Source organism: Orycteropus afer, unplaced genomic scaffold (assembly GCF_000298275.1).
Source record: "Orycteropus afer afer isolate SDZICR_OR568_19922 unplaced genomic scaffold, OryAfe1.0 scaffold00196, whole genome shotgun sequence".
NCBI classification, from domain to species: domain Eukaryota; kingdom Metazoa; phylum Chordata; class Mammalia; order Tubulidentata; family Orycteropodidae; genus Orycteropus; species Orycteropus afer.
Window position 1 is genome coordinate 1,174,670 of NW_006921783.1, and position 11,952 is coordinate 1,186,621.

The 11,952-nt window shown below is 36.5% G+C and overlaps 1 protein-coding gene across 1 annotated transcript in view; it reads left to right on the forward strand.

Annotated features, from left to right (window-relative positions):
* The window catches only part of DHX40 (DEAH-box helicase 40), an 80,499-nt gene that overhangs the window by 43,386 nt on the left and 25,161 nt on the right, over positions 1–11,952 (forward strand). Inside the window, exons 13-14 of the mRNA XM_007947923.1 lie at positions 6,034–6,148; positions 6,650–6,758. Of these exons, the coding sequence (XP_007946114.1) occupies positions 6,034–6,148; positions 6,650–6,758 (224 nt within the window). The remainder of the gene's footprint in view (positions 1–6,033; positions 6,149–6,649; positions 6,759–11,952) is intronic.

Genomic DNA, 11,952 nt, shown 5'->3' on the forward strand with positions numbered 1-11,952 from the left:
TTTGACTCTTTTGGAGAAGTCTTTGGAAGCACATAAAAATTTAATTTTTGGAAGGTCCCAATCATCTGGCTTCTCTTCTGCTGTTGGTACATTTTGAATTATGCTTGGTAGTCTATTTATACCATATATTAGGGCCCTTAAGCGTTATGTGGTGTTTTGCAGATTCTATGTTGTTCTTTAGGGTTGCATAGTATTCCATTGTGTGTATGTACCATAGTTTGGTTATCGATTCTTCAGTTGATGGGCACCAAGGTTGTTTCCATCTTTTGGCTGTTGTAAACAGTGCTGCTGTGAACATGGGTGTGCATATATCTATTCTTGTTCTGGCTCTCATTTTTTTAGGATATATACCTCGTAACAGGATTGCTGGGTCAAATGGTTTTTCTAATTTCAACTTTTTAAGGACTTTGCCATACTGCTTATCACAGTGGTTGCATCATTTTACAGTCCCACCAGCAGTGTATGAGAGTCCCAATCTCTCCACATCCTTGCCAGCATTTGTTATTTTCTGTCTTGTTGAACTTTGCTACTAATGCTGGGGCAAGATGGTATCTCATTGTTGTTTTGATGTGCATTTCTCTAATGGCTAATGATACTGAGCGTTTCTTCATATGGTTGTTGGCTGCCTGAATATCCTCTTTGGTGAAGTGTCTATTCATGTCTTCACATTCTAGTGTACATTTTAATTTGTATTTTTGATAACTAATGTTGAGCACTTTTTCATTTGCTTATTGGCCGTTCACATATCTTCCTTTGTGAAGTGTCTTCAAATCTTTTGCCTATTAAAATCCATTTTTAAAAAAATTCTGGAAATGCTTTATATATTCTCAATACAAGTTTTTTGTTAGGCAAAAGTTGTGTATATTTTCTCCTACTCTGTGGCTTGTCTGTTTATTTTCTTAATATATTTTGATCAGAGAAGTTGTTCCAGTTACCTAGTGCCATGCCGACACGAATACACCACAAATGGGATGCCTTGAACAAACAGGAGTTTATTCTCTTACAGTTTGAAGGCTTTAAGTCTGAGTTCAAAGTGCCGGGCTCTAGGGGCTGGGTGAAAGCCCCTCAACCTTGGGCTTCAACTCTGCCTCCTGTTCCCGGCCCACTGAAGCTGAAAGTTTTTATTCACTCAGCTGCTGGCTGCTGAGGCTGATAAGCGTAAGGTTGACAAGTAATAAGGCACAGTCCTAATGTTACCAAACCACACAGCAGGTCATTAATTCAAGCCCATTATAGGTCCCAGGGTCAGCAGAGCATGGCAGGCTGCTCAACAACGACACAGCTACATGCAGGGTTCAAGTGTGCCATAAGCTAGAGACCATTCCCAAAGCTGCTTCTTATATATGGGAAGCAGGTCACATACCCATAACAGATACTCAGCTGCTCCAATAGATTCCACCATGGAATTAATTACCAATCTCACTACATTCAGCTGCCCAGCCACTCAACCAGGCCCAGCCAAATTGATGCACAAACTTAACCACCACAGAAGTTTTGAATTTTTGGTTATGCTCTATGTTGTTGTTGTTGTTGTTATATGCCGTCTATGTATCGGTTATTTATTGCTTTCTGCAGCCTGACATCTTTTCCTGCCCCCAGATGATAGAGATACTCTCTATCTTAGGAGACTTCATATTTGAAGATATTTTCTTACAGAAGTTTTACAGTTTCTGTCTTTTTTTATGTTTAGGATTATCTGCCTTGAATCAGTGTTTGTATATGGTGTGAAATAGAGGTCCAAGTTGCTTTTTTTCTATGAATAGCTACTTTCCCCAGCACTTTGTAGAAAAGAGTTACTTTTCCCAATTGAATTGCTTTGCCACCTTTGTTGAAAGTCAATACACTATATTGGTGGCTCTGTTTCTAGACTTTATTCCATTGATCTTTTTGTCTGTCCTTATGCCAACAACACTCTCTCTTGATTACATAGCTCTATGATACATTTTGAAATCAGAGTGTAAGTCTTTCAACTTTATGTTTCTTTTTGAATATTGTTGTGATTATTCTAGATTCTTTGCTATTCATATAAATTTTAGAATCAGCGCATCAGTTTCCTCAAAAAAAGTCTGAAATTTTGATAGAGATTTTATTGAACTCTTGGCCTTTTGCTGTTATCTCTTAATCTCATATTCTTGCTCTAGATGTACATCATACATCTTTAACCACGTTTTACTAAACCAAAGACCAAACTCACTGCCATCGAGAAACTTTGCAACAGTTTAGTTCCATTTATCCCTATCACTTGTGCTATTGTTGTCATGTATATCATATTTACATACATTATAAAGTCCACAGTACAATATTATAATTTTGTCTTTTAAACCATCACATGTCTTTGAAAGAATTTGAGAAAAGGAAAATAATACAGCCTTCTCCATAGCTGGAAATAAAAGTCCAGGGAACTAGTTTTTAAATTTTTGTTTAGGACACTCTCACTGTGGTTGCAAGGTTGATTCTCAATTTTTTAGCCTTTTTTTATTGTTCAGGCCTTAGGTTTTAACTAAATGTTTCTTGTCTTTTTATCAGGGCCTTGAGGTATTTTTTTCACTTTAGCAAAACATTGTATGAAAATAAGCGATATTTGTAGACACTCAAGGAAAGAGAGACTTCCCTTTGCTAGGGTAAAAGTTGGCCCTAGATATATAGGAACGGCACCCGCTACCATTGAGCCGATTACAACTCAATAGTGACCCACACTGGGTTTCAGAGGTGGTAAATCTTTACAAAAATAGATTTCCCCATTTTCCTTCTGTGGAGCAGCTGTTGGGTTTGACCTTCTGGTCAGTAGTCAAATACCTCAGGCACTGTGCCACCAGTGCTCCTTATATATGGACACAGATATGTCTAATTCTTTGGAATATTGAGACCATCAGTAGGACTACGGTTTATCTTGCCTTCTGTGCTTTGTTTTGAGAAATGTTGTATTAAGTCTTACCTTTGTCAAACACTCGATGTCAGTGATGTTAATGGATATGAAACATAACCAGGCCCCCAAAGCACTAAGGTAGCTAAGGAACTTATCAGTACATTATTTCTGATTCTATACAATGAAAATATAACTATAAAAATGTGGCCATTTCTTCTGTTTTGTTATACTCAGGATTCAGTTTATTTCCTTTAGATACTGATCCAGGCCTCTTTTCCTTATAAACATCAAAACGGTGATTTTTTTCAACATTCATTGTAATCTATCCCCTTGTAGTAAATTACATACATGTCTGCTAGTAGAGGTGTTGGTTTAGAAGTCAGACTACAAAGTGAAGACTGTTAAATTGTTTTGTTTTGTGTTTTTTTTAACTGTTAAACAGCATTGCTTTAAAATAAAGCAAATTTAAAATAAAAACAATTGAGTTGGTCCTACAGTTTTGATTTTAAATGCTGTAACTGTGATATTTTTTGAAACAAAGGCTACTTTATGTACACTTACAGCCTCCCCACCCCTTCAGCTCTAAGGACCTTATTATCAATACCTTTTCTGTGTAACAGTTTCATTTTCTGATTGATTGCTGTGTAGAAAAGTACTGAATTATCTTTTCAAAGGAAGAAGTTCATCTGATCCACCCTGTTTTGCTGCTTCAGCTTCATATTTATATATTTCGCCCGAGTAGCATCTACCTATTTTCATAAAATAAAACTGATTATCAAATCTCATCTAGGGAAAGACGGTAAAGAAAATGGCAAGTCTACTGGGAAAATAATGAAAGATAGATAATCACACTATCATTTATTCAGAGGATAAGCTTGCTGAGACTGTAGGAGCTGTGTGTAATATGGCTTTAGACTTTTCTGTCCATATTATGAATTTGTTGTGGGACTTATGCCAGTTTCAATTTTAACTAATTACTTTTTGAGGGAAGCGGTAAGGAAAAGGGACAAGAATATGCCCCGTCTTTCTAACTCTGACAATGATGAAGAAAGAGAGTGAGCGAGTATGATGAGCTAGCAATGTGAAAAGGAAGCAATGTGTTCTGTAAACTTTTTAAAATGTGAGCAGGGAGCCACTCTGAACAACAGAAATCCAAAACTGACTGTGCAGAGTTTATCTTCTCAAAATGTGAGCTGTGTTTAAAAGTATAACCCACTAAAATTTATTGCAAATAAATTTTGACATCTTAATAAAAGGTGGTAAGCAACTTATACAAGTTACTACAGTAGGGATTACAGCCAAAGTGAAGGTTTCTAGGGTCAGCGTGAGGCAGGGAAATGCAGAACTGGACCATGAGCAGGAAGCTTCTCTGAGGCTTCACAGCCTGGGGTTCCAAGCAGCTGGGGCTGTACTTCTCTGTAGCCAGGATCACCATAATTTAGAGATTCTAAAGATCCCTCCCATAGTTGATAAGTAGGTTTTTTCTCCTAGTGTTGGGGTTGATAGTGGAGTCTGATGCAGTTTGACCTTTGGCATGATAATACCTTCTGGGGAATGGTATTTAGGTGCTTGAAATTAGATGTTTTATGTTAAAAATGAGTGTGCCTGAGGAGTCCAAGAGGTAGGTATTGTCAATCATATCTTCACCTTAGTAGGGCCACTTAGATGGCCTGAGAGAAAACATATTTTCTCCTTTTGTATGTAGGTGTTTCCTTCATTTCTTAGCTAGTCAATAGTTGGAAGCTACTTAAAGCCTGGGATGGAAGACTTACACCTTCATGAATGTTTTCTTTAATCAGATTGCTTTCCTCCTATTATCAGGGACTATTTATTTACACATTCACAATATAGTCTATATAAGTGCTGATCAGGGATCAGAAACCCTGGGATACCACCTCCTCCCACCCCACTCAGGACTGATGTACTCTCTGGTTCTCCAAGTTCCCTACATAGCATTTTACTCAGGTTCATCTTTCAAAGTCCCCCGCCCCCCCCCCTTTTTTTAAACCACTGCCTGGGGCACCTTCCTCCATTGTATGTACTACATTTTACTATAATTCCTATTCCCTTGGTATACCTAGCACAGCTAGACTTAGCAGCAGCACTGGTACCAGGGTATGTCTACCCTTGTGGAGGGGAATGAGCATTTACTGGAAGGAGGGCTAAAGGGGGCTTCCGGGATGCTGGTAATATTCTGTTTGTTGATCTGGATGTTGGGTACTTTTATATATCAGTGACCATTCATTGAGCCATATGTTTAATGATTTGTGCAGTTTTCTTTGTGTTATACATTAGTATAAAGATTAAAAAGGAAAACTTTGTTATAAATAAGTCAGTTCCGTATACATAGAGGTCATGTTAAAGTCATATAAAGAGGGATTGGTTAAATACTCTGGGGAATACTATATAGCTATTTTGAGAATGAGTAATTGTATATATGCTTACAAGGAACTGTTATTAAATGAATAAAGCAAGTTATAAAACATATATCCTATATATGTAAAAATACATTATATATGTGCTTGTACCTACATGGAAAAATAACTGAAAGGACACACTAAAGAACAGGTGGTTAGCCTTGAGAATTGGTTTATGGGCATTGAGACACAGTGGTATCTTTTACATTATATCCTCTTGTACCAGTGCACCTTTTTTTACAGTAAACATAGGTTACTCTTAGAAGAAAAAAAAATGAATTCTGAATATTACTTAAACTAAACAGATTGGTGGAAGTAATATTGCTATTCTGATGAAATCTCCTAAGTATGGTTAAAAAAAGAAAAGGAGCTGGAGAAAAATTAAAGCCCTCCAAAAGGAACCCTGTTGGTACAACAATGAAGAATTTGGCTGCTAACCAAGAGGTTAGCAGTTTGAACACATCCAGCAAAAATACATACATATACACACACACGTGTGTGTGTGTGTGTGTGTATATATGTATGTATGTATGTATGTGTATTATAGTCCTGTGGAGCAGTTCCTCTCTGTCACATGGGGCCACTGAGTCAAAAACCAAATGGACAGCACCTAATAACAACAACAGTTAATGTAGTTCCACTTTATTTCATCCCAGAGGGTGAGGAAGATTTTAATAAGCTTGAATAAACAAAGTAATGCAGACACTTAATGTGAAGAAGAAATAAAGTGTCTCTCAAATTATCATTTAGTTGATCCAGAGTACCAGAAGGAAGCAGAACAGAGACATCGAGAATTGGCAGCTAAAGCTGGAGGATTTAATGATTTTGCAACTTTAGCTGTCATCTTTGAACAGTGCAAATCAAGGTATGTGAAATAGTCCTATATAATAGAAAGTGTCAGTTTGAAGCATAGTTCCAATATCTGTTTACTGTGTGACTTCCGACACTAAGGTTCAGTGAGGATGATAATGACTTCAAAGCATTTTTGTGAATATTGGCAGTATTGTCTCTGTCTGGTGACTGTCATTTGATAGGCACATATTGTATTAGTTATTTCTTCTTTCTACAACCTTTCCTGAAAATGACCTTACAGAATTTTGCTTCCATATGGTAGCTTGCATGAGAAAATGATTGGCTATTTTATAAAAATAAAGCAATCTACAGATTATTTTTTTATTCAGTCAGAATCATTTGCATTAATTGGATTGCTTTTTCAAATTCCTGAAAGTACTTTCCCAGTACTTGGGTAGGTCTTGTAAAGGAGGTGACAGTTGAAGGTTTCCAGATTTGTAATAGAAATGAGAATATTAGACTGTCCTTTATTTATAGAAGATTTTTGAAAGAGCCTATTATTTTTGTTTTGCAGTGGAGCTCCAGCTTCATGGTGCCAAAAACATTGGATTCATTGGAGGTGTTTATTTTCTGCATTTCGTGTAGAAGCTCAACTTCGAGAACTAATCAGGAAGCTTAAGCAGGTGTTTGCTAGACTTTTTTTCTTGAGTAGTGATTTGGCTTCTGTATTTCACATTGCGTTTTCATTAATGTACAAGTTACTTCCTATCACTTTTCCCTCCCTTCCTACTTGCTACTGCATTTAGCCATTTCCTTGACCCCATGACAGATTCCTAGTGGTAATAAAGGAATTTTATCTGTGGAAATGAAGGTTTTTACTAAGGTGTAATTGGCATTCAGTAAATTGCACATATTTAAAGTTACAATTTGATGAGTTTTGACATCTGTATACACCCATGAAACCATCATCACAATCAAAATCGTGAGTATATCCCTCACCTGCCAAAATTTTCTTATGACCTTTTGTAATCAATCCCTTCATCTCAACTCCCAGGCCCATCTGCCCTTACTCAAACAACCACTGATTTGCTTTTTGTCACTATATGTTAGTTTGCATTTCATAGAGTTTTATGTAAATGGAATCATACTCTGTTTTGTTTGGCTTCTTTCAGTCAATATAATTAATTTTGAGCTCCATCCGTGTTGTATTAATAGTTTTGTGTATTAATAGTTAATTGCTTGATATTGCTGAGTAGTATTCCATTGCATGCGTGTACCACAGTTTATCCATTCAGCTGTTGATAAACATTTGTTTGTTTTTCCTTTTTTTAGTTTTTGTTCATTACAAATAAAGCTGCTTTGAGCATTTGTGTACCATTATTTGTATGGACATATACTTTCATTTTTCTTGGGTAAATACCTAGGAGTAGATGGCCAAATTATATGCTATAGGAGTATGTTCTAACTTTTAACAGAATTGCCAAAGCATTTTCCAAAGTGGTTGCCCTCATCTTTTAAATTTTAGCTGTCATATCTCATTGTAGTTTTAATTACATTTACCTAATGATTAATAGTGTTGAGAATCTTTTCATGTGTTTACTTGCCATCTTTATATTTTCTTTCATCAACTGCCTGTTCAAAATTTAAATTGGGTTGTTTGCTGTCTTTTTACAAGTCTCTCATCTAACATGATTTTCTCCCAGTCTGTAGCTTGTCTTTTTTTGAAGAGTAGAAATTTTTAATTTTGATGAACTTGAATTTATCAGTTCTTTCATTTATGAATTGTGTTTTTGGTATTATATCTAAGAGATCTTTGTGTAATCTGACATCAGAAAAGTTTTGTCTTTTGTTTTATGCTAGGAATTCTATAGTTTGAGGTTTTACGTTTAGGACAATGATCTATAGATTAATTTGAGTTAGTTTTGTATTTGATGTGAGGTGTGAATCTAAGTCCAAATGGGGTCACTGTGAGTCACGGGCCAATCCAGGGTACCTTACAACATTGACAACATGTGGTTGTGTGGTTGTTCTGGCATCACTTGTTGAAAAGATTTATTCTTTTCCCATTGAATTGCCTTTATATCTTTATTGAAAACCAGTTTGTCCAGATATGTGTGAGTCTATTTCTGAATCTCTATTCTGCTCCATTGATAAATTGTCTATCTTAATGCCACTACCTTGTCTTGGTTACTGTAATTTAATAATAAGTTCTTCCTTTGTTTTAGCGATTGCTGAGAGAAGGGTATTGAAATCTCTGACTCTTAATTGTGGATATGTCTGTTTCTCCTTGCAGGAGTTTTTGCATGTGTTTTGAAGTTCTGTTATTAAGTGTATACATTTTTAGGATTGTTAGTTTCTCTTCATGAATTGACCTTTTTTTTTTTTAAATTGTGCTTTGGGTGCAAATTTACAGAGCAAAATTTGTTTTACATTCCACACTTCGTACATTTGATTTCACGCCCTGATTACCATCCCCAAGCATAACCCACTTCCTTCCCCGTATGCCCCACCCAGCCATGCTCCTCCCCCCCCCCCTTCTTAAATATGCACTCCTATCTGTCTAGCTTTCCCTCCATGTGACTTCTGTCCCTCTGGTGCCATATGGCCTATTGCTCCAAGGGGTGTATCTCCATAGTGTAGTTGGGTGCATTGTCCTGGGTTGGGTGTTCTGCATGTAAGAATTGACCCTTCTTTATCCCTGATAATAATATCTACTCTGAAATCTGCTTTGTTAATAACATACCCACTCAGCTTTCTTTTGAAAGTGTAAGCATGGTATATCTTTTACCATCTTCAATTTTTTTCAGTAATTTCTTTTTTTGAGAATATACACAGCAAAATATAACACCAATTCAAGTTTCTACATGTACAAGTCAGTGACATTGATTTTATTATTCTAGGTGTGCCGTTCTCACCCTGTATTTCTGAGTTGTTCCTCGCCCATTAATAGAAAGTCACTGTCCCCTAAGATTCCTATCTAATCTTTGAGTTGCTGTTGTCAGTTTGATCCCATATAAATAGATCCTAAAATGTGAGCATGATGCTCAAGGGCTTCTTTACTAGTTAAGGTAAACTATTGTTTGGCTTTGGTTTTAAGAAGACTTCAGGAAATATTTTTGGCTTAAGGCTTGAAGATTATCTCAGGCAATAATTTTGGGGAGTACATACACTTTTTTTCCTTAAGTTATATTATTTTGTTGTTATTGTTGGAAATGTACACAGGAAAAGACAACACCAATTCAACAGTTTTGTGCTGTTCCTCCCTCATTAACACTGTTTTAGTTACCTAGTGCTACTCTGACAGGAATATACCACAAATGAGATGGCCTTAACAAACAGAAGTTTATCTTACAATTTGGAGGCTTTAACTCCAAATTCAAAGTGCTAAGCTCTAGAGGCTGGATGAAAGCCCCTCAGCTTTGGGCTTCAGCTCTGCTTCCAGCTTCCAGCCCACTGAAGCTAGAGGCTTTTCTTCACTCAGACAGCTGCTGAGGCTGCCAAGCCCAAGGTTGACAAGTAAAAAGACACAGTCCCAATATTACCAAAGCACATGGCAGGCCATTAACGTAAGTCCCAAGGTCGGCAAAGCATAGCAGGCTGCTGAGCAATGACACGGCTAAATGTAGGGTCCAAGCATGCCCTAGGCTAAAGACCATTCCCAAAGCTGTTGCTTATATAGGGGAAGCAAACCACATACCCAAAACAGCTACTCAGCTGCTTGTTGTAGATTCCACCATGGAGTTGATTGCCAGTCTCGTCATGAGGAATAACTACCACCAGCTGCCCAGCCACTCAACCAGGCCCAGCCAAGTTGACATACAACTTTAACTACCACAAACATCAATTCACTGCCCCCTGAGATTGCTGTTTAATCTTTTGAGTTACCATCCTTTTACTTTCAATATTTGTGTCTTTATATTTTGTAGGCAGCGTATAGTTGGGTAGTTTTTTGTTTTTTTTTTTAATATATTATTATTAACAAGTCTGATAGCCTCTGCCTTTTAATCTGTGTATTTAGACCTTTTACTTTCAGTGTGATTAGGTTTAAATGTGGGATCTTGCTATTTGTTTTCTGTTTGTCCTGTTTGTTCTTGGTGCCCTTCTTTTCTCTGCCTCCTTTTGGATTGATTATTTTTTCTTATTCCATTTTATCTCCTCTCTGTTGATATATTAGTTATAACCCTTTGTTATTTTAGTGACTTTTTAGGTTTATAGTATAAATATTTTGGAGCCCAGGTGGTGCAGTAGTTAAGCTCTCAGCTGCTAACCAAAAGATAAGTGGTTTGAAGCCAGCTGCTCTATGGTAGAAAACAACCTGGCGGTCTGCTCCCATAAAGATGTACAGCATAGGAAGCCCTGTGGGGCAGTTCTACTCTGTCTTTTAGATTTGCTGTGAGTCAGTATTGATGTCCCTCAGCAGTTGCAATATATATGTCTAACCTCTAACAATCTACCTGTAAGTGCTGTGATAACCACTTCTTATGTATAGTATAAGAAACTTTTAATACTATACTTCCATTTCTCCTCTTCTGACTCTTAGGTGATTGTTGTCACACATTTCATTTTTATATGTGTTATAAACCTCATACTACATTGTTACTCTTTTTGTTCGAACAGTCTGTTATCTTAAGGAGATTCAAGTAATGAAAAAAAAATCCTATATATTCACCCGTGCTCTTAATTTTTCTAGTGCTCTTCGTTTGTTTGTATAGATTCACGTTTCCATCTGCTATTATTTTCCTTTCATCTGAAGGTCAGCTTTGAAAGATCTTCCTACATTTCTCATATGAGTTTACTGGTGATGCATTTTATTTCACCTTTGTTTCTGAAAGATAATTTCACTGGGTATAGAATTCTAGTTTGGCGGTTTTTTCCTTCAGTCTTCTAAAAATTTTACTGTACTATCTTCTAGCTTGCATTCTATCTGTCAAGAAATCTACTCATCCTTTCTTTGTTTCTCTGTTTTATGCTGTGGCTCCCCCACTCCCACCCCTACTCCCATTGCTTTAAAGATTTCCTTTTCATCACTGGTTTAGAGAAAATTTGATTATGATGTGCCTTGGTGTCGTTTTCTTTGTTTCTTTTATTGGGGTTAGTTGAGATTCTTCCATCTGTGGATGTATAGTTTTCATCAAATTTGAAAAAATTTCAGTCATTACATCTTCAGATATTTTTCTGCTTCCCCTTGCTGTCTTTTGTGGACTCAAATTACATGTGTTTTAGGCCTCCTGAAGTTGTCTTGCAGCTCACTGTGCTCTTCTCATTTTTAAGACATTGTATTTTCTCTCTGCTTTAAATTTTGAATTTTTTTTTTTACTTTGTTTCAAATTCTAATCTTTTCCTCTGCATTATTTAATCTGTCATTAAGCACATCAAGTATATTTTCTATCTTAAGCATTGTATTTTCATCTCTAGATTTTGCTTTTGAGTCTTCTAAAAAATATTTGCATGTCCCTATTTAACTCTTTGAACGTAAGTAATCTACTTATAATTTACATCTAATTGTAATTAAAATACAAATGTAATATGTCAGTTCTGTGTTGGTTTTGATTGATATATGTTCTTATTATGGATCATATTTTTTTTTGTTTCTTTGCGTGTCTCATAATTCTTAATTGGATGCCCGACACTGAATTTTACCTTGCTGGGTGCTAGATATTTTGTATTCTTACAAATATTCTTAAGGTTTGTCCTAGTATGCAGTTAAGTTACTTGAAAACTACTTCATCCTTTCGTGTCTTTCTTTTAAGATATATTAGGTGATAGCTCTGGTAGCATAGGGCCTAAGGCACTTGACTGCTAAGCAGAAGGCTGGCAGTTCAAACCCACCAGCCACTCCTCGGAAGGAAGATGGGGCAATCTACTTCCGTAGTGATA